This window comes from Bipolaris sorokiniana, assembly GCF_000338995.1.
Source record: "Bipolaris sorokiniana ND90Pr unplaced genomic scaffold COCSAscaffold_3, whole genome shotgun sequence".
Taxonomy (NCBI): Eukaryota; Fungi; Ascomycota; class Dothideomycetes; order Pleosporales; family Pleosporaceae; genus Bipolaris; species Bipolaris sorokiniana.
Genome location: NW_006911897.1, coordinates 2,005,645 through 2,029,715, shown reverse-complemented (window position 1 = coordinate 2,029,715; position 24,071 = coordinate 2,005,645). Strand labels below are relative to the sequence as shown.

Below are 24,071 nucleotides of genomic sequence, written 5' to 3'. Positions count from 1 at the left end.
TTGACATGGCAGATGCGCCCCCAGCCAAAACCAAGACATCCAAGGCCGGTGCCAGTGGAGAGGGAGACAAGAAACGCTTCGAGGTCAAAAAGGTAGGCAGCACACGAGCACAAACAGTGCGCTACCAGGCTCTGGATGCTGACATGACGCAGTGGAATGCCGTTGCTCTCTGGGCCTGGGATATCGTCGTCGACAACTGTGCCATTTGCCGCAACCACATCATGGACCTGTGCATTGAATGCCAGGCCAACCAGGCTTCGGCAACTAGCGAGGAGTGCACGGTAGCCTGGGGTATCTGCAACGTAGGTTCTGTGTTGCCAATCTCGCAATTCGCCATGCTAATTCACAGCAGCACGCCTTCCACTTCCACTGCATCTCACGATGGCTCAAGACACGACAGGTCTGCCCGCTAGACAACAGAGACTGGGAGTTCCAAAAGTACGGCCGATAAACAGCAGCAGCAGGTACGACAAACAGGTTCAACAAGGACGCATTTGGGTTATGGTTCCATTCGGATGTCTGGCGTTAGCACGGCCTTTACAAAAGACTATCATGACAGCATGACGTAGTAGCACGCGCAGTCAAGAGGGTCGAATAAGATTTCCATTACAATCAAACGCCACATCTCTAGCCAATTGTGATACACGTCTCCCTTGCACTCGCGTCCAAACCCGGTCTATCCTACCTTCTCCCCGTCGACGTCGATGTTGTATTGCGAAGAAGCGTTGTACTTTGGTAGCCAGCCTTCGGGGTTCTTGTTGTAAAAGGGCCACGGGGGTACAACGACAAGGAAGGTGAGGGCGGTGCCAGCGAGGCCAACGTAGAGGGTGAGACGGATGTCTTGTGCCATGTAGCCGACGATGAAGGCAAGAATCTTGGCTCGTCAGTCGCATGAAGCGCTCGCAATGAGGAGAAGGGGAGCATACACCAGCAGCGCCAAGGAGAACTGTGCTTAGCATATCAGCCAGCCTCTGGCCCTCAAAGTCCTGCAGCCACTGTTAGTAAACCTTGTCGTGAAGCAGCGGTTGGTGTGTATGTCTAGGCCTGGGTCTGGGTCTGGACAAGGAAGGTATCGCATACAATCTGGCCCTCGACGGCGTCGCGCACTTGCTCGAGAAGTTGGTCCGCCATGTTGCATGCAGGCGCTCCCACTGGAAATCCCTGGCGCTTAGACGGATGTGTGTGTTTGGTATGTTTTGTACGTACGTATGTACGTATGTATGGAAGTGGTCGACTGCTGGCTGCACACGGCTAGCCGTGTTTGAAGAGGTGGCATGTTTGCGATCCAGAGCCCCATCGGAACAACCTCGGCGCGAGAGGAAGAGATCCGCGGCCGCGCCACCCCTGCAAGCCTTCCATTTGCGCCTGACGGAGATGCAGGTCAACAAGCGACAGTAGTTCCATATGCATCCATGGCTTTTGGGGGGGTGCAGAGACGCAACACCATCTAGACTCATACACGCCTGTAGTGTCCGGTGTGCTGCTGGCTGCTGCTCGGCATGCCTCAGAGGCTCCACATGCCGCAGACGCATTTAGCGGACAGTCTTGGGGCTTCGGGAGCGCTTCAGCCCAATCAGCGGGCACCGAAGCGTGGACCTGATCCAAAGGAAACAAGGCCTGGCCTTAGCCCTCTAGCCACACTACAAAAGACCCGCACCCCCCGTCAACCAAATATTTTCATCGCCCACCTGGTCTCGCACCACGTATATATTGCCCACAGACCTGCTGCCCACGACAATACACCGCTTCTTAACCACGCATCTGGCAGCTGCCCCAGCGCACCTCGCCGCTTTCCAGCTCTGACTCCCCGTGGACCGTCATCCACCATTGCGACTGATTGACCCAGTGTTCTTTGTTTTTCCCCACCATCCCCTTTCACACCCAACTCTGACGCTACGGCGTCCATAGACATCCAAACCACCAAGTTGGCGGGACTCTACTTCGACCGGCTCTCCTTCATCCGCCCCTTGCTCGGCACAAAAGCCTGGGTATACGGAGGCGACCACCAGCCCCCATAACTGGCCCAAACAGCACAACCCGATTACCCTCGCTACTGCTTTTGCCTCCTTCACCTAGCCTTCCTATTCCCGGAGAGGGTGTGGAAGTTTGGATACCGGACACATTTACCGTCGGCTTAGTGTAGGGGACCACCCTACGCGAAGCCATCGTCAAGTTGAGCGCGCCTTAGAGGTGGGCGCTCACAAGCGACCTACCCGCTTCCGTGCTTCTTGCAGCGCCAGAAGTCGCTGAATATACGTACAATCCTGGCTTAACCAAAGCACCCCGCATCAGATCCTGGAGTCCCACTCATCGCCGCCTGAGTAGCCAATATGACTGACACTCCGAGATCCGAGAGCCAAACCAGGTTCAGCACGCCCGTGTCTGACCTGAACGACCACCGCAACCAGCCTCTATCTCTCCCGCGTGCCGAAGCAAACTCGCCCCCCAGATCGCGCCGACCTACATTTGCGAGCGCCCACGGCCAGGACCACCCCAACATACTCCTTCAAGTCAACCAAGCCCTCGAGGCAGACATCACTCGACGCGACTTTGAAAGTGCTGTGGTCGACGATGACCAGCACTTGGTTCCTGATGCCTATGTTCGCCGCGGTTCGCTAGCCCACGACCCTCGGGCCCGACGAGACACATTCCGACGCCCTCGCGACCTTGCTGTCGAGCGTCTGTCTAGGAGCAGGGACTCGTCTACCAGCTCGCGATCTGTCTCCCCCCCCAACTCGGTTGATGCATTTGCCGGGCCTCGTCGCCGTGACCGAGCCAACACTCTTCAGAGCCATGCCGACTCCGAGACCGATCTTGCCTTGCATAGAACCATGTCTCGCGGCACAGCGCGCCGCCCAACCATCAGCGACGAACGTCCTGAGGAATTGCACAACACAGACGCAGCATCCGCGCACAGCTCTGCCGAGGAGGATGTTTGCTTCCCTGTTTCCGAGGACACTGGCAAGACAACCAGGTTTGACTATGAAGAGTTGGAAGAGTTCGTCGCAGAGGCCCAAAGCAAGACACCTATTGGCCAGCCTCTGCACCACAAGGCGAGTGTAGCCTCTCGCCTCTCTGCAAAGCCCAAGGTCTTCTCCGACCTTCGTCCCAAGTCGAGCCAATCCGCCACGCCCAAGACAGCAGACGACATTACGAGCTTGAAAGATGTCGACCCTACAATCCAGGAAAAGCTTGCCGAGGAAGGTCTTTCTCACGTGTTCACCGAGAAGCATGTGCCAGAAGCCAAGGTCAATCGATGGACCTTCTTCTCTTCTGAGATGGATGACACAATTCATGCAGCCGAGCTTGGAGGGCTCCTCATGCCTGGTGAACGCTTCCGCGATCTGTTTGACACACCATCAGATGGCGGCGTCTGGTGGCTCGACATGGTCAACCCAACAGAAGAGGAAGTGTTTGCCATTTCAAAGGCGTTTGGAGTGCATCCCCTTACTCGCGAGGACATTTGCATCCAGGAGCCACGCGAGAAGGTGGAATTGTTCCACCAGTACTACTTTGTCTCGTTCCGTTCCTTTTTCCAAGCCGACAAGGAGTCTGAGGAATACCTGGAGCCCGTCAACTTCTACGCGGTAGTGTTCAAAGAGGGCATCCTGACGTTTACCTTTTGCGAAAGCCCCCACACGCTCAACGTTCGCAAGCGTATCAGTCGGCTCCGTGACTACATCAACCTCAACGCCGACTGGATTTGCTACGCCCTCATCGACGACATTGTGGACAGTTTCGCTCCTGTGATCCGAAGCATCGAAGACGAAGCTGATGCGATTGAGGACCAAGTGTTCATTGCCCGGATTGAGGACTCGCGCGAGATCCTTCGGTCAATTGGCGACTGCCGCAAGCGTGTGATGCAGCTGCTGCGTCTTCTGGGAGGCAAAGCAGATGTCATCAAGGGCTTCGCCAAGCGTTGCAACGAATCTTACAGTGTGGCGCCCCGCGGTGACGTGGGCATCTATCTCAGCGATATCCAGGATCACGTCGTCACGATGATGTCCAACTTGGCTCACTTCGAGGAAATGCTCAGCCGCGCGCACTCCAACTACCTCGCCCAGATCTCTGTGGACCAGGTCATCCAGGGCAACGATAGTAACGCTACTCTGCAGAAGGTGACTGTGATTGCAACGATTCTGGTTCCGCTCAACCTGATCTGCGGTCTCTTCGGCATGAACGTCAAGGTCCCGGGCCAAGACGGGAGCCTAGCCTGGTTCTTCAGCATCATTGGAGTCATTTGCCTCTTTGTTTCGGTGTGCCTGCTTGTGGCGAGGAGGATGCGATACATCTAGTTGCGCGGCTTCCTACTTGTTCCTAGCCGTCGTTCAACTGGGCACGTACACTCTTTATCTGTTTTTTGCGTTTTTGTTTGTTTCTTGCTTTGTGCTTTCATTCAGTATACGACGTGACGAGAGCGCTGGTGTAATGATGGAGTGTTGTCAATAAGCTGGGCTTCTGCATACATGTACATACATGGCATGAGGCGGTCATTCTGGGATTATGTCGGACAGTAACTAGGTTTAGCAATATGAGTATACAAATGGCTAAAGAAAAAAAGAAAAAAGAAGAGATTTGCTTGCAAAGATGCTCTGCGTGTCAGACGTGATGGTTGCTCATGTGGTGTTGATGTAGGGGGTTGGATATTCACAAAGGATCTGATGCTGGGGCTAAATCGGTAATCAGCCACAAGGCTTGACTAGAATGGGATAGGAAAAGCAAGCGCATCCATATGCTGGCAGTAACGCAAACGTCGCAGTCTACGCAGCTGGCATTTGTTGTTTGTTTCATCGACTCCAAAATAGACGGGCAATGTGACAGAGGGCAGCACAGAGCACGCGATGGCGTGACAGGCGGCCCAGGCACACGCTGGTTCCACGTTTCTGCGATTGTTAGGCTTGGGACGAGGCCTGGCGGCGAGCGGTACACTATTGAGCAGCTCAGTATTTGCCAGACACGCCGTCACTCAGCACTCGCCGCCCATCACGCGGCGCTGGCAAAGAGGCGAGACTACTGTGTAGGCGATGATTCCGTTCCCTTCCCATTCGTTCCGAGGTCGGAAGTAACATGGCGACTTGGCCGCACCCAGCATGGCACAGGAACCAGCCAGCCGCCAAAGCAGGTGGGCCGAGGAGGGCAAAAAGCCATGTTCTGTGACGTTGGGCGGCCGTCGTCTACCCTGGGAGCAGGTCATGAGTCCCCAGGTCATGGTTCCACACGAGGGGCGCTCTGCAGGGTCGCAAGCGGTGAATTAGGCTCGTTCCGAAGGGTTGGCCTGGCGCATCCTTGTTTCGGCGAGAGCATTCCATCATGCAGCGCCTCTCTGCAGACGCTCTCCCTTAAAGCCCATAGTCTCACCCTTCCGCCTCTCCGCCCACCCTCCATTTCTTTCACTTGCCCACTCACCCACTCACTCACTCACTTGCTCCCCGTACATATACTCTCCCTGCACCGCACGCTCCCTCCGCACTACTTGCCCGAAACCCCACTAGACTGACACGTCGTCTGCCTGCATTGTCATTGTACACCACCCTCGCCAACACCACATCCTCCGGCAAGGGCTTCGCTCGGAACTACTGCTCAACATGGCGGAAATGGCGCAGCGAATACTCATGAATGAGTTCAAGCAGTTAAGTAAGGAGAAATGGACCAACATTGAAGTGAGTTTGTGAGCGGCGGCTAGCGAAGAGTCACCTGCCGGAGTGGCGACTGCTGAACACCCAACTAACCACAGCGCAGCTTATCAACGAAAATGTCTTTGAATGGAGCGTGGCTCTCATTGTTATGAACGAGGAATCCATGTATTACGGCGGCTACTTCAAGGCCAGGATGACGTTTCCTCGCAACTACCCACATAGCCCGCCAGGTACGTGACCGCTCGTCTATGACGGAGACTGTCATATGATACGAGCCAAGTGCTAATGGCATGTCAGACTTTAAGTTTATCCGGCCACTCTACCACCCCAACATTTACCCCGACGGCCGCCTGTGCATTTCCATCCTCCACCCGCCCGGCGATGACGAAATGTCCGGCGAAACTGCCGCGGAGCGTTGGTCGCCCGTGCAGCGAGTCGAAACAGTCCTTATCTCCATCCTCTCTCTTTTGGACGACGCCGAGGTCTCTTCTCCCGCCAACGTCGACGCAGGCGTCATGTTGCGTAACAAGCCAGCCGAATACAAGGAGATGGTCAAGAAGGATCTTGAGTTGTCAAAGCAGGATATCCCAGAGGGTTTCGTTATGCCAACCAACGAGACTGCGTGGAAGAAGGAGAAGGACGAGGGAGATTTTGAAATGAGCTGGGAAGATAGCGATGCCGAGAGCCTTGACTTTGGCGGCAGCGAAAGCGACTTTGACGAGGACCAAGAAATGGACTCTGAGTTTGAGGGCGAAGATGACGATGGCGAAGACGAGGATGAGGAAGAGGCTCCTTCGAAGCGCTAAATGTCAGCACTATGGCTGAATTCCAATACCTCTGTCTCACGATCATGCCGTAACGACACAATCGGGTTGCTCAAGGGAGGGCTCTTCGTCACTACAGCCACACTTGTTCTTCAATCCCAACATGGCTCTCTCGTCGTCAGAGACACGCCGACCTTGCCGCCATGGAATACGGCCGACGTGTGCATATTAGTGCACACGCATATGCATTTCTCAGGGCTCCCCTGCATTTCATTCTCACTACTTCTTCAACACGTTTATTCTCAGCGAGGCGTTCGGTTTTGGCGTGTGGTTCCTGGCGCTTGCGTTTTCGACGGGTCTACTAGATGCCCATGATTCGGTCACGGTTTCGGGTGGGCATTTTACTCTGCATAGGCCTGGGAGTTCAGTTCTTCTTTTTCAGGGCATCAATCTTTCGATAATACGTTTAGTACTGCGATTCTGGGCTCGGCACTTTATGGAGCGTTAGTTGTTTTCCCATAGATAGCTTTCCAAAGAATTGCCGCGGGGCCTTGCATCATGTTCTCATCTTATCTTTACAAGAGTATGGTTTACCCTATTTTTTTTTGTCCGATTTAATCGTTACCACCCAATGCCCAAGGCATTCCTCACTCTCACCATTGTACTCTCGGCAATCTCCTCTGCTCTCTGCGCACCCTGCTCAGCATGCCGCACCAATTCCGCCTGCCTATCCCCCCTCATCATCTCCAGATACCTCTCTCGTACCCCACTAATCCCCACATCCACCGTATCCGCCACCCTCTCCTTGAGCGCTCTCATACTCAAATCCCTGAGATCCCGCGCCAATTCCTCGGGTGACCCCGCCTTTCCCTCTCCTCCTCCCTTGATATCACCACCTTCAAAATGCCACAACAAATCCACCAAATTCGACACTCCTGGTCTCATCTCCCGATCATAACTCACGCCCTCTACCGAATCCGTCAGCGCCGATTTAACCTTTGCGAAAATCTCCTCTCTGGAGTCGGAAAGCAAGATACGGGATTTGGGTCTAGGGTCGCTTTTGCTCATTTTCTTGGTGGGGTCCGTGAGGCTCATTATGCGTTTGGCGGGGCTGAGGAGGGTTTGGGGGATTGTTAGGAGTGGAGCTGCTGCTCCTCCTGCTGCTGGTGATGATGATGATGATGATGATGAAGATGGGGAGGAGTAGACATGGTTAAAGCCGATGGCCAGCTCACGCGTGAATTCGAGGTGCTGGGCTTGGTCTTCACCGACGGGGACGTGTGTGGTGTTGTAGAGGAGGATGTCGGCGGCTTGGAGGACGGGGTAGGAGAAGAGGCCTAGTTTTAGGGCGTCTTTGTTATTGGAGGGGTCGAGGGGGGAGGAGTCTGCTGGGAGTGAGAGTTTGGCCTGTGGGGGGGGGGTTGGTTAGTTGGTGTTTTTTCTTTCAATTGCTTGTCTTCATATATAAATATATTTTAGAGGTTTTTTGTAAGAATGCAAGCGTACCTTCCACTGCGTCATGCGGCCTAAATAGCCCATACTGGCACCGCAGCTGAGAATCCACATGAGCTCTGCGTGCTGCTTTACGCTGCTCTGTGTGAAGATTATGCATCGCTTTGGGTCGAGTCCTACTGCTAAGAGACTGGCTAGCATCTCTTTGCGCCAGGTTGCCAATTCACATGCATCTTGCTTGATGGTGATGGCATGCAGGTCGACAACGGAGAAGAGCAGCGTCGTGTCTGGTGAGGCCTCGTCTTGCAGTCGGACCCATTGTCGTAATGCGCCCAGATAATTTCCAAGATGTGGGATACCTGTGGGTTGGATGCCGGAAAAAATGACTTTCTTCTGGGTCTGTTGCTGGCTCGAGGGCGATACGAGGGAATACCGGCGCAGACAATTGCTACATGAGCGTAGATGTGAAGGGGCTGCGCGATGCAGCGCACGCAGAGAAAACATTGACGTCGGGTGCTTTCGCATTGATGCGGAACCCGAGGCCGGGCTGGGCGGGCTTGCTCAGCCACGATGGACGAGGTGTACGCCGGCTGCAGCTTTCGTCATTGTGGCACTGCCGCCCGCTCCCATCCAACTCGCCGGCCAACCACAACACCACTGCCACTCTGCTCGACTCTGTTCTCCTCGACTGCAGTGTGTACAAACATACAATACCCCCGACTACACCCACTCCACTTGCACGCAACACACATTTCTACATCGCATTTCCGGAACACAGCGGCAACACCACCATCATGTCTTGGACAGGTATAGCAGCCCAACAATGTTTGTTTGATATCATGGCCGCTCACACCATGCAGGGTTCAAGAAGGGCGTCAATCGCGCAACCACGCAAGTGTTAATGAAGACGGGCCAGGTCGAGCGCACAAATGATCGCGACTTTGAGACTGAGCAGCGGTATGCGCCCTCAACCCCCGCCCGCCGCCGCCTCCTTACCCCCCTTCCCAGGCATCCGCCCATGACTACCCCCTCTAACAGCAGCATGGCAGACGCTACCGAACCATGGAAACGGCGGCGAACAAGCTGCAAAAGGAAGCAAAAGGCTACCTCGACTCGCTCCGTGCCATGACGGCCTCGCAGATGCGCATTGCCGAAACTATTGACGCCTTCTACGGAGACGCCGGGACTAAGGATGGAGTATCGCGCTCCTACAAGCAAGCCGTTACCGACCTGGATGCCGAGACAATCAAAGCCCTCGACGGTCCCTACCGAACCACAGTTCTCGACCCCATCCAGCGCTTCTGCTCCTACTTCCCCGACATCAACGCCTGCATCACCAAGCGCGAACACAAGCAGATGGACTATGATCGCATGCGCGCCCAGGTCAGGAAGTTGACGGACAAGCCCGACAAGGACGTCACGAAGCTCCCGCGTGCTGAGAAGGATGAGCAACTTGCCAAGGCTGCCTACGACCAGCTCAACGACACCCTAACGGCCGAACTACCACAGCTCATCGACCTGCGAGTACCCTATCTAGACCCAAGTTTCGAAGCGCTAGTCAAGATCCAGTTGAGGTTCTGTGCCGAGGCCTACTCGAGAATGGCACAGGTACAACAGTATCTCGATGCCAATACAAGAGATCAGTATGCTCAGGGTGAGCTGGATGCGCGTGTCGAGGAGGTTCTGCAGGAAATTAGGGACCTCAGTATTGCGGGGACTGTCTAAGGGTTTATGAGAGAACAAAGGACTTGACTTTCTAGTGCATCACGTGCAGTAATTCTTCTTGAAGGCGTTGGGAATGATCCGGTTTGCGGGATTATTTGGGTTAGAGAGCAAGGGCGATGACCTGACAAGGCTTCGTACGAACATCGTTTTCTTTATTTCGTCGAATGCTATTGACTCGATTTCTCATTGACCAAGTTCTACTCTGGTGGAGGTGCAATCCATATGACTTTAGATATTGCCCACCCTGTACCCAAACTTCAACATGTCCTGGTTTTCAATCTCATTTTTCTTTTCTACCAATTCATCCACGTCCCACTTTGCACTTAGCAGCCGTCCATTAAGCTACATGCGCTTCTCACGACTTAGCCAGACACAAAATGCACCGCATAATTCGACATCATCCGAAAGAACTAACAGGGTAAAAGTCAGCAAAAACAACCAACTTCGTCTCTTCCCGCAGATAAAGGAACACAAGAAAACTCACAAGCCCGAAGACTCTCCGGCGTAGCCACACTCGCCATCTTCGTATTCACCGCCCCAGGATGCACCGCAACCGCCAACACACCCTCGCCTTTATACTGCTCCGCCAAAAACTCCACCAACCTCGCCTGCGCAAGCTTGGCAAGACAATACGCCGTACTCGCAAAAGGGCCCTCTGTTATACATGCGGCTATCAATCCCACCGCTATAAACATCTTCTTACCCCCCTCATTAGCCTTGAGGAGGGGAATAAAATACTGAGCAACATGATACGTCCCCTTTACAATGGCATCGAGTACATTGCTAAAGTCCTGGGGATCGCCCTTGTCGACGTGCAAGACTAGGGGGCCGGTGAGGCCCGAGTTCAAGATTACAATGTCTAGGTTGGGTAGTTTGCTCGAGATGCGTTGGGCGAGTGAGGAGACGCTGGATGAACTGCTGATGTCGACTTGTTCGAGGTGGATGGTTGGTGCCGGGGTTGAGGATTTGGTGCATGAAGAGAGGATTCGCTGGGATACGGAAGATAATTCTGTAGCGGATGAGGGGCGTGCCGCGAGGATTAGGGTGCTGGCGCCGGCGAGGACGTACGCTTTGACTATGACGGCGCTGATGCTGTGGGAGGCGCCGATTATGAGGATTATGAGTCCTGGGGGGGAGTTTGTTGTTGGAGTGGGGTGGGCGTGGGAGGTGCGGGTGAAGGTGCTGGCGAGGGTCATGTCGGGGGTTCGTTGGGACATTGTGAGGGATGTGGGTTTTGGGTGACGAATGTATGGGTTTGTATGATTTTTTATATCTTGAGGGGTTTCCAATGGTGTTTTTATCTTGAACATGTTATGAATGCATTATTACTAAGGCGGCTGTCCACAGAAACTGTTGACATGGGTATATACAATACTGCCGTCGTACTACCGTTGTAGTATCATTGTATAGTTGGACATTTACCTCCCTATTCTTTACTCATTCTTTTTTTGCTTGTTTACATAGAAAATAGCTTTAAGGCTACTGTCATGGCAAATTATATGTTCTATTTTATATCCGGGCTACTTTTTACCAAGTTTCTTGTTTGAATATGTAGAGCTTCGAAAGATAATAAAGATTTTGATCTGATAGCCATCGTCACGATATGAATCATTTTGAGTTGGCTGGAATAGAGAATGAGTTTTTTTGCTCTGTTGATATATTGGATACAGTGGTTTTGGGGGAAATGATGTTGAGGTGTATAGCATTTTTTTGACATCCTGAACAACTGCAAGATCTTGGAATCATGTTCTGGAACATTTCTACAGACCCCAGCCTATCAGATGAGGATATCTCAATCTAGTCTAGTCTTGATATCTCTGAGTTGCCTAAAGTGATTCGCTTGTGATATGTCTGCTGTTTCAGTAAACATTCTCTTTTGAGACTTGAAGCAAATATCTCAACTTGTATAGTTGCTTTGGTACATTCGAGAGTAAGTCAGTCGACGTGGTCAGATAACAAATGTTGGCTTTGCTGGCTTCGATATATAATAATAGTTGATGGTTGCATTTTGCCCTGAGCACAATATAGGTGTTCGTATAGTATGTGCGCGGGGTAAATATGCGACTTCTTGAAATCGACTACACTTGAAGTGCAAACCACTCGTTGCAGCCCCGATGTCAAGGAACTAGAACCCCCCACTTCACCTGATCTCAGTAAAACCAAGGTGAGGCTGCTCTATACTGCCTGTGGCCTTTTCTGCCGATGCGTGCGCTTGATCGTTATCTGGGAGCATCTTCGAAAGTCACTCTTGGAAACTGCGTGCATCAAGACTCCCAGGGTGGGACGATCAAGTGAGGTAATGTCCTACAGGCGATGATGCGATGGCGTGAGGTCTGGATTTCAAGGCACGCTGAGCTCTGCAAAGAACAAGAATATAGACTTGGTTCTGGCCGCCCCAAGTGGATACAAGCATCTCTGCCATGGCATCGTAAAGTACTAGGACTATGGTATGTCACCCGTGATGGGCCAGGGGCAGGAAGCGAATAGTGCCCAATGCTCGTCCGGCTTGGTGAGGTGGCGAAATGACAACATTGCCGAGCGCCCAGCCACAGTTCCGCCACGCGCTTCAGTTGAACGAGCACTCTAGCACCCTCCTACCGTCAAGTGCTCCGCTGCGGCATTGCGCGCCAAGTTCTTATCTATCAATCTAGGATCCTATCATTCGTCCTCTTGTATCAGCTAAAGAAGCCCAGCATCCGGAAGTCCTGGACTCACGTCATACGGTCGTTGCAACACCATCACCCTTTCTTGGCTGCGCCACAGCGTACATCATACCGGATACAGCAGCACATAGCTAAAGTTCCTCGGAGCGATTGTATAGCTTGGCAGATACCTTGACAGATCATATAAAGACCCTGCTTTGCTGCCCTTGTCCGAAATGTACCTTATCGAATACATACACCGTTCGATACAGATTTCTGAAATACTTCGTGAACGATACCTATCACCATGCCTACGCACCACCCCGGAACCGCAGTCGCTCACAGCAAAGGCGAAATCGACCCAACCGATGTCCCCTGGGCAGTCACAACACACTTACTCGCAATCAACCACCAACAACTTCTCCGCGTCACAAGGCACCCCTTCCTAGAACGCGCCGCCAAGGGCTCTCTGCCTAAGTCTGTGATAGCACAATGGCTATCAAACGACAGGCAGTACATTGAAGGCTACCTCTCCACACTCAGGAACACTCTCAGTCTAGTTCAAAGTACCTACAAATCGACAATTGCTCCAGACACGGAACCTGATATCGAAACACGCCTAATTAGATGGCTAGAGGCTGGCATTCAAAACGGAGAGCGGGAGATTCAGTTCTTCCAGGAAGTTGCTGAAATTTACAAGATTGATTTTCATCCCTTGCCACTACAAGAAAACCTCAAGTCTGAAGGCCTACGTCGCTACGAGGCCCTGTTCAACGCCGTTGCATCTCAACAACCCAATCCTTTCATCCCCTGGCTAGAGGGCGCGATTCTGCTATGGTCAACTGAGAAGGTCTACTATGAAGCCTGGTCTTGGGCTCGCCGTCAAGATACCCAGTCATCTCCTCGAGGTTACGAAGATGACATGGACGGCGGCGCCATGCGAAGAGAGTTCATTCCCAATTGGTCAAACCGAGACTTCATGATGTTCGTCGAACAACTTGAACGCATCATCAACGAAGGTGTGAGCACAGCAGTAAACCGCGATGACAGGAGGTGGGTAGAGGTGAAGAACAGGGCGGATCCGATATGGAGGGCTTTGCTAGATGCCGAAGAAGCTTTCTGGCCAAACGTACCTCGCAGTGAGGGTAGTCTGATTGAGCCTGGTGTCCAGCGAGGCGCAGACGGCAAGATGGATGAAAACACCTTGCGCAGTACCGGCGATGACGAAATCTTGAACCAGTATCAGGGCGTCCGAGCAGGTGACATTGCGACTATGCGCAGCAACCAACACGGTCCAGTAGCGATTTGAAGGGGGGGTTTTCTTTTCATAGTATTCTCGTTTTAGCGAATAGGAGTTTAATATTATTCAAATGCATCTTTGTTTCATTTACCATGCATCACCAATTCGTGAACCCCAGAAACTGAGTGTATCTATCTCTCCAGTCTGTGTAGTCGTGTTCCCTACGTGGGGCAGTGCCAAGCTTGGATATCGATAACATCACGTGAGCTCTCTCTGATCTTTATCAGTCTGCAAAAATTGATTTTTTACGAATACAATACATTTATTTTCACTATTCTAGTACATACGACCATAGAAAACTGAAATTTAGGCATCCCGTCCGATCTGCCCTATACAAGCAGTTTATCGGCGGATTAGTAGTCAGGTGGGTGACCACTGGCGAATCCCCGCTGTCGTATGTTTTTGATCTTATGTTTTTTTTATTTTTGCCCAATTTGCATGAATCACGTGGGCGAGGTCCTCACATCTTTCTTGATGCGCACCAATAACACGCCGCGATCCAGTAACTGCGTTGGAAGTCATGTCACAACAAAAGATAGTTATTTTTTCTAAAAATTTCAAATATCGCTAGCTCTCAATTTTGCATGAGCATTCAATAATAACTACTACAATATATTTCTCCTATAGAGTAAATTTTAAGAACGAACCAAGGAAAAGAAGGCTTCTCCGCAGCGGGCCGATGAAAATCCGAGGCAGTGGTCTGTGCGTCAAGTAGCTTGGCCTCCGCGAAAATCCACGCGAAAAAGTTCGAGATCAGTGCTTCGCCAATTGCAACACCACCACCCACCACAACAATCGCCATGGCTCTCGTGCAGACCGATCCCGACGCGTATGTGATCAAGCCCGAGGCGGCTGCGCCTGCCATCGACACTAGCGACTGGCCGTTGCTACTCAAGAACTACAGCGACTGTATGCTGCAGCTCCCCATATAGCTACGGTTTACTCTGCTAATGCACATATAGTGCTCGTTCGCACTTCTCATTACACTCCTATCCCCAATGGATGTGCGCCGTTGTCGCGAGACCTCAAGTCGTACATTAGCTCTGGTGTCATCAACCTAGACAAGCCTTCCAACCCATCCTCGCACGAAGTCGTGTCATGGATCAAGCGCATGCTCAGGTAGGAAAATATTGCAATAGCTGTCGCATGCACTTTTAGCTGACACTACCTAAAGGGTTGAGAAGACTGGCCACAGTGGTACCCTTGACCCCAAGGTCACTGGCTGTCTCATCGTCTGCATCGACCGCGCCACCCGTCTCGTCAAGTCCCAGCAGGGAGCCGGAAAGGAGTATGTGTGCGTTATTCGCCTGCACGACAAGCTGCCTGGTGGCGAGGCGCAGTTTGCGCGCGCTCTTGAGACCCTCACTGGAGCTCTTTTCCAGCGACCTCCGCTCATTTCTGCTGTCAAGCGTCAACTCCGTATTCGAACTATCCACGAGAGCAAGCTGTACGAGTTTGACAATGAGAGGCAGCTTGGTGTATTCTGGGTGAGCTGCGAGGCCGGAACCTACATCCGTACTCTCTGCGTGCACCTGGGTCTTTTGCTCGGTGTCGGCGCCCACATGCAGGAGCTGCGCCGTGTGAGGAGTGGAGCCATGGACGAAACCAAGGACCTTGTCACTCTGCACGACGTTCTTGATGCTCAATGGCTGTACGACAACAACCGCGACGAGGCTTACCTGCGCAAGGTCATCTCTCCTCTTGAGAGTCTCTTGATGAGCTACAAGCGTGTCGTTGTTAAGGACAGCTCGGTTAACGCCATCTGCTATGGTGCTAAGCTCATGTTGCCCGGTCTGCTGCGATTCGAGAAGGGTATTGAGATCCACGAGGAGATTGTCCTCATGACCACTAAGGGTGAGGCCATTGCGCTCGCCTACGCGCAAATGTCGGCTGTCGAGATGTCTACTTGCGATCATGGTGTTGTTGCTAAGATCAAACGTGTCATCATGGAGCGCGACCTCTACCCCAGGAGATGGGGCATGGGCCCAGTCGCCACTGAAAAGAAGAAGATGAAGGAGGCAGGCACCCTTGACGTAAGAAACCGACTTCTTGATTTGGAAAACTCTATGCTAACAAATGCAGAAATTCGGTCGTCCCAATGACAAGACCCCCGCCAAGTGGAACACTGAGTACAAGGACTTCAACAGGACTGATGTCGATGGCGCATCCGCACCTTTGGCTCAGACCACATCGACTTCCGACGTTCTTGCTGCTCCCCCGGTCGCGCCGACTGGAGAGACTGAGGCTGAGGCCGAGGTCAACGGTGCTTCCGATGGAGAGGAGAAGAAGAGCAAGAAGCGAAAGAGCCGAGGCGATGCCGAAGAGGAGGCTGATGAGGACAAAGCTGAACGCAAGCGCAAGAAGAAGGAAGAGAAGGCTGCAAAGAAGGCTGCGAAGAAGGAAAAGAGGAAGAGCAAGGGCGGCGATGACAGCGACTCCGACTAAACGATTAATACGTAACCCATGGACGTCCGAATAGCAACTAGCGCTCTACTGCAGTTGTTTGTGCGAGCGCTATACACGAAAATCGTATACATGTCATAGCTACTGATACTACTACTCTATCCTTGGATACCAGTTTCCTCATTGTAGCATACGGAAAAAGGCGTTTGGGAATTTGGGCATTTAGGCGTTTGGCGCGTCGAAGCTTCTGCGACAGGGGTGGTCGACTATGTGTTGAAGTGCGAACGTTCACTGCTCATTATGTTCAATCCATTGTTTCAATTTATCATTCGCAATTTTGCTAGGCCTTGATCTGTGATGCTTACGTGACTGCTCCACACCATGCGCATCGCATGTCTAACCTAATCATTGCTGTAAGGATGCAGAGTACTCGGTTTAGAATTACATGTAGCATTCGCTAGCCACTCCCGGATCTCGATTGAAGTGCAGGATGCAATCATCGGTGAAGATTGGTTAGCTTAATGGAATTCTATATGAATACAGCTATTGCATTCTCAAGCGATTTTCATGTACGTATATTTATCGGATGCTCTATTTCGGCCCACTTTATATGGCTATGTACCGAACCTCGAGCGAATCTGCCAGCTAAGTCTACATGCAGGGGAGATCACGGGGATCATGTTGTAGTCCTATCGATGGAGTCGGGCAAGAGCTTGGAGAAAGACCAGACGTGTCTCTGTCTAATAAAAAGCAGTATTCATGACGCCTCTATTTCTTTTTACTTTTTCAATCTGCTGAGCGTTTCTTGCTGGGAAACGATAAGCAGTACTGGAATGACTGTTTTCCTTTGGATTCCATCGGCGTAGGGCTCCTGATGGTGGGGCATTGGGCAAACTGCACTATAACAGCGCGCTTGTCGTAGCCCTTGAATAAACGTCATGTACATCACATGCATCATGGTGCGTCGTGATTCTTCAGTTTGAGAAGTGCTGGTATATTACTGGTTGAGGTAAAAGCGTGGAGCGATATGTGTGTAGGTCGACCTGGAAGCAACCGCTGTCGCGCGTTATAGGAGGTGCGATAATTTACTGCCCAAGATATCGGCAATTATGCACGATCTGAGTTATTAAGATTTGAATAAGATATTCAAAGCGCATGCTTTCTGACAATGGTGATTGTGATCGGGGTTTGGGTGAGATATGGCAGCGTGATTGAAGCTTCTCGAAGCTTCTCTTTGAGGTTCCGAGTTGCGCGACAGGGCCCGACGTCACCGCTAGCGTCGATTGCCAGGTGGAGAGACGTTCGAAGCTCTTGAGCGATAAAAGCGACGACAACCTCGTCACCACGAAGTACTCCCTACCAAGAAACTAGTCGCGCACACAAAAGATTCCTTCTTCATTACTTATTGCCGGTCAATATGGTCAAGGAAACTAAACTTTACGAAGCACTAGGTACGTTTGCTCGAGCTGCCCCTCCACAGTCATACCTTGCTCGGCAGTCAACTGGGCAGGCTGATCGAGGTCCGCGGGTAGACACGTGAGCTTTTGCTAACATCTTATTACAGGTATATCGGAATCAGCGACGCAAGACGAGATCAAGAAAGCATATCGGAAAGCGGCGCTGAAGTGGCATCCCGACAAGAACAAGGACAACCCGCAAGCCTCGGAGAAGTTTAAAGGTACGTCACTTACTCAACCCACTCTGTTAAACTATACTAACAATACTTCCAGAATGCTCACAGGCTTACGAGATCCTTTCCGACCCCGAGAAGCGTAAGACCTACGATCAATATGGCCTAGAGTTCCTACTACGCGGCGGCGTACCACAAGAGGATGCCGGCGGCCCTGGAGGCAATCCATTTGCAGGCGCAGGAGGCCCCGGAGGATTCCCTTTCACATCATCTGGTGGCATGCCTGGCGGCACACGAACATTCCATTTCTCAACAGGCGGCGGCGGCGGAAACGGCTTCAACTTCTCAAATGCCGACGACATCTTTGGCGAATTCATGCGCAATAGCGCCGGCGGCGGTGGCGGCGGTGATGATTTCGATTTTGGCGGCTTTGGCATGGGCGGGATGCCTGGCGGAATGGGCGGAATGCCTGGTATGGGTGGTATGGGCGGAGGTGCCGGTGGAAAAGGCGGTAGATTCCGAGGCGGCCGACGAGCACCAGAGCCTGAAGTCACAGTCGTTGAGAAACCACTGGCAGTCAGCTTGGAAGAGCTTTACAACGGTACCACTAAGAAGCTCAAGATCAAGCGCAAGACATACGACCAAAGCACAGGCAAGCAGAGCACTCAAGATCGGATCCTCGAAGTACCGATCAAGAAGGGTTTGAAGCCGGGAAGCAAGATCAAGTTCTCAGATGTTGGCGACCAAGTCGAGGGTGGAACACAGGACTTGCATTTCATTGTTTCCGAGGTAAGCCACATTTGAATCCCCCGTTATTCATTTTGAGAACACGTGCTAACAATTGGATTAGAAACCCCACGCAATGTTTACACGCGAAGGCGATGATATCAAGCATATCATTGAACTCGACCTCAAAGAAGCTCTCACGGGCTGGCGCCGGACTGTACAAACCATCGACGGTAAACAACTCAGCGTCGGCAGTGGCGGTCCCACCGGCCCCAACTGGACAGAAAGATACCCCAACTTGGGTATGCCCAAATCCAAGAAGCCAGCAGAGCGCGGAGACTTCATTGTTGGTGTCAAGATCAAGTTCCCTACGAGTTTGACAAGTGCACAGAAGGAGAAATTGAAGGAAATTCTATAGGACAGCCGGAATGTCGGCATTCTGATTCTCGTACATCTTTTTCCTTTTCTTAATTTTGCTTGGGATTATACAGCTCAAACTGAGCAAGGGGCGCTGTGTGGAGTTTTCATACCTTTTTTACGTCCTGGAGGAAAGCGCCCAGAGAAAATGCATACTGGTGCAGAAATGGGAGGATAAATTACGAAGTCACGCGTCTATGATAGACGAATATATGAATTGCATTCTGATATGCACCTTTTCTTCTGGTTGAGTCTCTGAATAGTCAATGTTAGGATGTGCACATTGTTTTCTAACATTGTAAGTGTTTTCGTAACTATATTTGATTTGTTATGTAAACAAACAATAACTACAGTGTTGCTTCCACAGCTACGCGACATGGTTCATCAAACGTGTAGCGAGGGCATTCCCGAGTGCGTGACGTCATATTTAGCCAAGGCTTCTCAACCAGCCATCCTAGTCTTGTTTTCTACCCTAAATCGTACCTCCCTGTTGGGAAATTTCTGGTAAATGCGTAGTAATAGTGCGCAGTTGTATCCATGTGAATCTCAGAAGAGCTATTAAAGCTCGAGATGTAACGATGTATCCCCATGCGTGTGACTGCAGCTGGCTTGACATCCATCTTACTATGACTGGAAGGCTTTATGTGTATAGAGCGATAATGTAAACATTGGGTTCTGGGTCTTCACTGGTATATCTGAGTTCTCACATGCTTACAAATGACTCTTTCATTGAACTAAGACTGAATCTCGGCACATGTCGTTTTTGTGGCGACCGCATCCAGTGACTTTAGCTTCGCAACGCAATGACAATTTAGCACAGATTGCGGACATAGAAATTCTTCTTCATTGTAGCTTATTGCCAAATGTGTTGCGATGGCTATGGTAAGTGTGCAAGTTACGCACTGAGTACTTATCCGCGGAGGCGTCAGACTACCGCCCGTGACACAACATGTGCAGTTGTGCAAGGATGTGTAATATCAGCAACGCACAATAATACTTTGTAATTAATTCTGATTATATATGGGGTACCATGATGCCCTGACTTCAGAGATCAGTTAGTGTGGAGGCAGGTGCATTGTATTGTTGTTGTGACACTGACTATTGGACAGTCTTAATACAGGCAAATCAGCTGTCCTGATTTAATGTTCAACCCATCACTCTTTGATCACATTTTACATTCCAATATTCTATGCTTTCAGCAAGAACTTGCAGATATTTCCTATCCCGAACTGAACATCATGTGGGTTGATACATATAAGACATTCACTTTCGCCATACAAGGGTTGTTTTCGCCGTTTCCTTGAGTGGTTTGCATGTCGCCTTTCACCTCCGGTTTGCTCCGGAACAATATGATTTTCCGAGACATACAAACGGAGTGATACATACAATCTACCAAAATACCGAAATCACTCCCGACTCACACGAAAGCACAAAACACCCAAACGATGACAGATTTCGCATTACTACCGCAACAGGAGGAGTAAGTTGATGTTTGATAGCACCTTTACATACTTACGTACTGAATATTTCTAGGGAGGATGATGTATGCCTTGAAGAGCTGCTTGCGAAACTACACCGGAACGAATTCGTGTAACTATCCTTGGTCACCACCATCGCAAAGCATGCTTCCTCCCTCAGTGAGAGCATTTGCAAAGACTACGATGACTTGAATAAGATTGTTGTTCGACACGAAGCGACGATACGGAAAAGGTGGTTGAAGAAGACTCAGGCTCAACGGCGAGATGTTCTGCTCAAGGCGTGGCCGAGCATGCCGGAAACGCATCGCCCAGACTACACAGAAGTCAATGGTTTTCTCAACTACACCAAGCTGTCAAATAACCTAAGAAAATGTTTGGGTACCCATGACAAAAAGACGCCTCCTTCAGCATCTAAGATATGGCCCTTCATCAACCTCGAAGATCTCACAAAACTGAAGTCTTTGCTGATATTTCTCAACGCACGTGGTCGGAATGTTCCATTCATGTTTACGCTTACGGAAGAGGCGTTTAGCCCATTGGCAGTAATGTCGATATGCTCCTACGAGCCCGAGCTAGAACAATATAACCTACAAATCTCAAACGAAACGACACCTACACTTTACGTCAAGATGCATCCTGTCAACAAGGCTCAATCCCCCAACATACCAAGCGGAAATGAGTTCACTGAATGCTCTCGGCGTGGCATACATTATCTGTTAATTCAACATAAAATCATAGCATTCCTGGCCGCGTGCAGCAAGCTGATCTTGCATGACATGAACCAGGATATGCTGTACTGTAGCGCCATACAGGATGAGCCACCGTCGTCTGAACTTGAGCTACCAAGCGACTTGGGATTTACAACCTTTGCTGATACACTCATGGTTGCTCCCTATCGAAACCGAAGGCCAGTCGAGTTCCTCAGATTGCGTGCGTATTTCGACGCTCTATGCAATAATGCAAAGGATCACATCCTAGCACTGCGCGAGGATCCATCTTATTTCGCCGATGCTTTCAAAGACATTTGTGAGCATAGCTCAGGATTAATACCAGACTGTTACGGGCATATCGACCCGCATGTGGACAGCAAGTGTTTCCTGATGTGCAATGCTGCCAAGATGGTCACCAATGCGTACAGCATGTTCTTCTCCTGGAAAGAACTCTATCAGATTACCAACCTCTTATCCAAGACATCTATGCAGGATCAGAACGGTGATTTTGCTTCTTTGATGACGGATTTTAACTGCAGCGTTCGACGTGTGTCTAAACTCGTATATCAGATGCTCGAGTGTGCACCAATGTCGCCTAATGTTCGCAAATTCTACATTCGGTCAAATCGTCACATAACAATGCAGCTACAGAATATCCGGTCACTTGAGGATTTTCAGCTGATGTCATCATTTGAGTGTTTCAATATGGGCGAAGACTGCGAAGACGTCGAGGGTGAAGCACTATACCTTCTCTTGGATTATGTAACCAAGATGATGCGAGAGAAAAAAACGGCAAGAGACTTAGTATCGCCTCGTGTCTCCAAATTGTTCGCGCAGATGTCCGTTATGGGAGAGTGCGCGATGCAATTGTCGGTGTGGCGCAGTACACCCCAAGGATCCAGCTTTGACCTGGATAAGCCACATTCCCATGCCCACCTTGATGGTTTCTATGACTGGCTTGATCATCTGGGTCATGGTCACATGCCTACATCTCATCAATCCATTCCGAGGAAAACTGGATTATCCTGCCTACAAAACTCGCAACCCAAGAACTGTCCGAGCCATGCGCGATGCAGAAGACAATCTCGACACATTTTGGAAGTATGTCGATAAGTCTTACGAGAGAAAGACGGGCATTTCGCAGCACGAAGTCATTCGCAAATGTGTTGCCGAGGATGGCCCAATGCAGCGCACACCAGCCTGGGAGGATCATGTGAAGGCAAAGTCAATCCAGCCAGAGCAATTGAAGTGCATCTACCAGCCATTCTCTGGGGGTTCCCACAACAGAGATATGCAGATTACTGGAGCGTTTGATAGACTGGCGGTAGGAGAAAAGATCAAACCAAAGACAAAGGGAAGCCCAGAGTCCGTGATGGTTGATGTACCCCAGACACACATGATCGGCACCGCTGATGAGGGGAACGTCCCGCAAGTTTTCAGGTTGGACAAGCATACCTTGAAGGAGATGAAAACGCTTTTTCACGTTCCTCAGTCTAACCATGAGGATCTTCCCAAGGAAGTAAAGTGGCATGAATTCAAGCGGGCCATGGCTCACATTGGATTTGCGGTTGAGAAGCTGCAAGGCTCAGCATGGCAATTCACTCCCGGTGAATCGCTTCATATTCGCCGTGCCATTCAATTTCATGAGCCGCATCTAGTCAGTGATATTACGTACATCATGGCAAAGCGATTTGAAAGGAGACTTGAGAGGGTGTATGGTTGGAACGGTGCTAGTTTTTGACCCGCTTAAGTGAAGAGAATTGGCAAGGTCTGGAGCCACTGATTGATTGGAGGTTTTGAGGTTTTGAGCAGTTCAGGTATAAGGAAGGATTCGGTAATGTTTAATGAAGCCCATGGAAAGAAGAAAGGCTTTCTATGATAAAGGAAGAGCGCCAACTAATCGTTGGGTAAAGGGATTAGAATTTCCTGACTTGAATAAGCTTTGTAGTATTGAGCTCCGTTACTTTGCTAGCCCAGGTATTTGGTGATGAGTTTGCATGTAAAAAATCAAGAGAATTCAATTCGATTCATTCTACTTCTCTCCAAGTCAACCCAACCTCCCAGGATACATCAAATCCATGGATGCAACACTACTCGCATCACTCTCCAAAAAACACCTACTGGGAGCATTAAGCGCAATCGGCGACACCCTTGCCGTAGCCTCCCTCAACAACCGCCACTCGGGCGGTACGTTATGCTGCAAAACCTCGACCTCGGACACCACACCCGCCTTCTTCTGCGCCTCCGCATCCGTCCAAATCCCCAACTCCGGCGTCGCATCCCTCGCTCCCCTCTGAATAATCCTCACAATCTGACTCAGGACCCCAAACTCAATCTTCAGCTTAAAACTATACAACAGCGACTTGAACGTCGTTTGTATCATGTACAAGTTGAGAAACTCCATGGTGAGCAGCGTGGCGTCGAGCAAGACTAACAGCAGATTCATAGCAACGAGCTGCCACATCCACTTGCGCGTCTTGCCGTCGCAAATAACGAGCATGAGTTTTCGCGTTTCGCACAGGTAGACGCATGAAATAAAGATTTCCTGGAGGGTGAAAAGTACCATTTGGATTTTCTCCATGATGCTGTAGCCGCGCGTGTAGATGGTGGGGTTCTTTGTGGTGTACTGGCGCAGGTTGAGGGTTACGGTGGGGACGCAGAGGCAGATGGCGGAGAGGATTATGGTCCACAGGATTAGGCGGAGCAGGTGCAGGTTCGGCGAGATGAGGTGTAGGCGGGAGTAGAGGACCATGGATTGGCCGGGGACCATAAGAACCCAGCCGACGGTAAGGAGGACGTTGTAGAGGTTGGCGTTGTGGCCGACGTTGTTTTGTTTCATCCATGCGCCTGGAGTTAAGAAGAATTAGTATGTCAGTTTATGTTTCCCTTTTTGAAGAGACTTTGTGCTATCCGAATGGATGGCTTACCTGTTGCATAGGGTACGATACTGAGTGCATTGATAATTAAACTCCAAAAGTACAGCCCAGAGTATTTTTTGAAGATACAAAAGATGAGGACTAGAAGTTCGAGCGAGTTGTACCATGCGATTGCTGTAAAGGAAGTCATTGCCCGTGGAAGCACCCGGTTAGCACCATAAATGTCGAAATCAGCTCCCGTGATGCCATTGCCATGCGTTGTGACGTTCGTCATTTTCGCTATGTCATGGAGAAACACGCGAGGTGAGATGT

General features: G+C 50.8%; 12 protein-coding genes across 12 annotated transcripts; 8 read left to right on the top strand and 4 right to left on the bottom strand.

Annotated features, from left to right (window-relative positions):
- Window positions 1-5: 5 nt before the first annotated feature.
- Window positions 6-451, top strand: COCSADRAFT_82242 (uncharacterized protein; the record flags this gene model as incomplete). The annotated part of the gene is made up of 3 exons (XM_007699059.1): window positions 6-92; window positions 153-302; window positions 353-451. 3 exons carry the CDS (start codon window positions 6-8, stop codon window positions 449-451), a joined length of 336 nt encoding a protein of 111 aa, XP_007697249.1.
- Window positions 452-676: 225 nt separating this feature from the next.
- Window positions 677-1,131, bottom strand: COCSADRAFT_81646 (uncharacterized protein; the record flags this gene model as incomplete). The annotated part of the gene is made up of 3 exons (XM_007699058.1): window positions 677-874; window positions 927-986; window positions 1,081-1,131. The coding sequence occupies 3 exons, from the start codon at window positions 1,129-1,131 to the stop codon at window positions 677-679; spliced, it is 309 nt and encodes a 102-aa protein (XP_007697248.1).
- Window positions 1,132-2,330: 1,199 nt separating this feature from the next.
- Window positions 2,331-4,295, top strand: COCSADRAFT_81712 (uncharacterized protein; the record flags this gene model as incomplete). The annotated part of the gene is made up of 1 exon (XM_007699057.1): window positions 2,331-4,295. One exon carries the CDS (start codon window positions 2,331-2,333, stop codon window positions 4,293-4,295), a length of 1,965 nt encoding a protein of 654 aa, XP_007697247.1.
- A 1,190-nt stretch (window positions 4,296-5,485) lies between these two features.
- On the top strand, window positions 5,486-6,523 carry COCSADRAFT_291311 (uncharacterized protein). Its single transcript, XM_007699056.1, has 3 exons — window positions 5,486-5,660; window positions 5,740-5,866; window positions 5,934-6,523. Exons 1-3 carry the CDS (start codon window positions 5,586-5,588, stop codon window positions 6,440-6,442), a joined length of 711 nt encoding a protein of 236 aa, XP_007697246.1. The 5' UTR covers window positions 5,486-5,585; the 3' UTR covers window positions 6,443-6,523.
- A 498-nt stretch (window positions 6,524-7,021) lies between these two features.
- COCSADRAFT_81571 (uncharacterized protein) lies at window positions 7,022-8,356 on the bottom strand (the record flags this gene model as incomplete). The annotated part of the gene is made up of 2 exons (XM_007699055.1): window positions 7,022-7,807; window positions 7,907-8,356. 2 exons carry the CDS (start codon window positions 8,354-8,356, stop codon window positions 7,022-7,024), a joined length of 1,236 nt encoding a protein of 411 aa, XP_007697245.1.
- Window positions 8,357-8,467: 111 nt separating this feature from the next.
- COCSADRAFT_111604 (uncharacterized protein) lies at window positions 8,468-9,960 on the top strand. Its single transcript, XM_007699054.1, has 3 exons — window positions 8,468-8,659; window positions 8,713-8,809; window positions 8,902-9,960. Exons 1-3 carry the CDS (start codon window positions 8,647-8,649, stop codon window positions 9,575-9,577), a joined length of 786 nt encoding a protein of 261 aa, XP_007697244.1. The 5' UTR covers window positions 8,468-8,646; the 3' UTR covers window positions 9,578-9,960.
- On the bottom strand, window positions 9,920-10,854 carry COCSADRAFT_188322 (uncharacterized protein; the record flags this gene model as incomplete). The annotated part of the gene is made up of 2 exons (XM_007699053.1): window positions 10,062-10,854; window positions 9,920-9,987 (listed from the first exon to the last, which is right to left on the bottom strand). The coding sequence occupies exons 1-2, from the start codon at window positions 10,792-10,794 to the stop codon at window positions 9,920-9,922; spliced, it is 801 nt and encodes a 266-aa protein (XP_007697243.1). The 5' UTR covers window positions 10,795-10,854.
- A 1,294-nt stretch (window positions 10,855-12,148) lies between these two features.
- COCSADRAFT_34431 (uncharacterized protein) lies at window positions 12,149-13,596 on the top strand. The gene has a single exon (XM_007698423.1). It carries the CDS (start codon window positions 12,527-12,529, stop codon window positions 13,526-13,528), a length of 1,002 nt encoding a protein of 333 aa, XP_007696613.1. The 5' UTR covers window positions 12,149-12,526; the 3' UTR covers window positions 13,529-13,596.
- A 682-nt stretch (window positions 13,597-14,278) lies between these two features.
- COCSADRAFT_34430 (uncharacterized protein) lies at window positions 14,279-16,255 on the top strand. Its single transcript, XM_007698422.1, has 4 exons — window positions 14,279-14,428; window positions 14,482-14,638; window positions 14,694-15,552; window positions 15,602-16,255. The coding sequence occupies exons 1-4, from the start codon at window positions 14,320-14,322 to the stop codon at window positions 15,962-15,964; spliced, it is 1,488 nt and encodes a 495-aa protein (XP_007696612.1). The 5' UTR covers window positions 14,279-14,319; the 3' UTR covers window positions 15,965-16,255.
- Window positions 16,256-17,243: 988 nt separating this feature from the next.
- Window positions 17,244-18,975, top strand: COCSADRAFT_136808 (uncharacterized protein). The gene is made up of 4 exons (XM_007699052.1): window positions 17,244-17,373; window positions 17,487-17,600; window positions 17,653-18,341; window positions 18,403-18,975. Exons 1-4 carry the CDS (start codon window positions 17,340-17,342, stop codon window positions 18,694-18,696), a joined length of 1,131 nt encoding a protein of 376 aa, XP_007697242.1. The 5' UTR covers window positions 17,244-17,339; the 3' UTR covers window positions 18,697-18,975.
- Window positions 18,976-19,558: 583 nt separating this feature from the next.
- On the top strand, window positions 19,559-22,624 carry COCSADRAFT_168815 (uncharacterized protein; the record flags this gene model as incomplete). The annotated part of the gene is made up of 5 exons (XM_007699051.1): window positions 19,559-19,577; window positions 20,171-20,175; window positions 20,317-20,545; window positions 20,582-21,859; window positions 21,894-22,624. The coding sequence occupies 5 exons, from the start codon at window positions 19,559-19,561 to the stop codon at window positions 22,622-22,624; spliced, it is 2,262 nt and encodes a 753-aa protein (XP_007697241.1).
- Window positions 22,625-22,930: 306 nt separating this feature from the next.
- On the bottom strand, window positions 22,931-24,033 carry COCSADRAFT_136805 (uncharacterized protein; the record flags this gene model as incomplete). Its single annotated transcript, XM_007699050.1, has 2 exons — window positions 22,931-23,730; window positions 23,832-24,033. 2 exons carry the CDS (start codon window positions 24,031-24,033, stop codon window positions 22,931-22,933), a joined length of 1,002 nt encoding a protein of 333 aa, XP_007697240.1.
- Window positions 24,034-24,071: the final 38 nt, after the last annotated feature.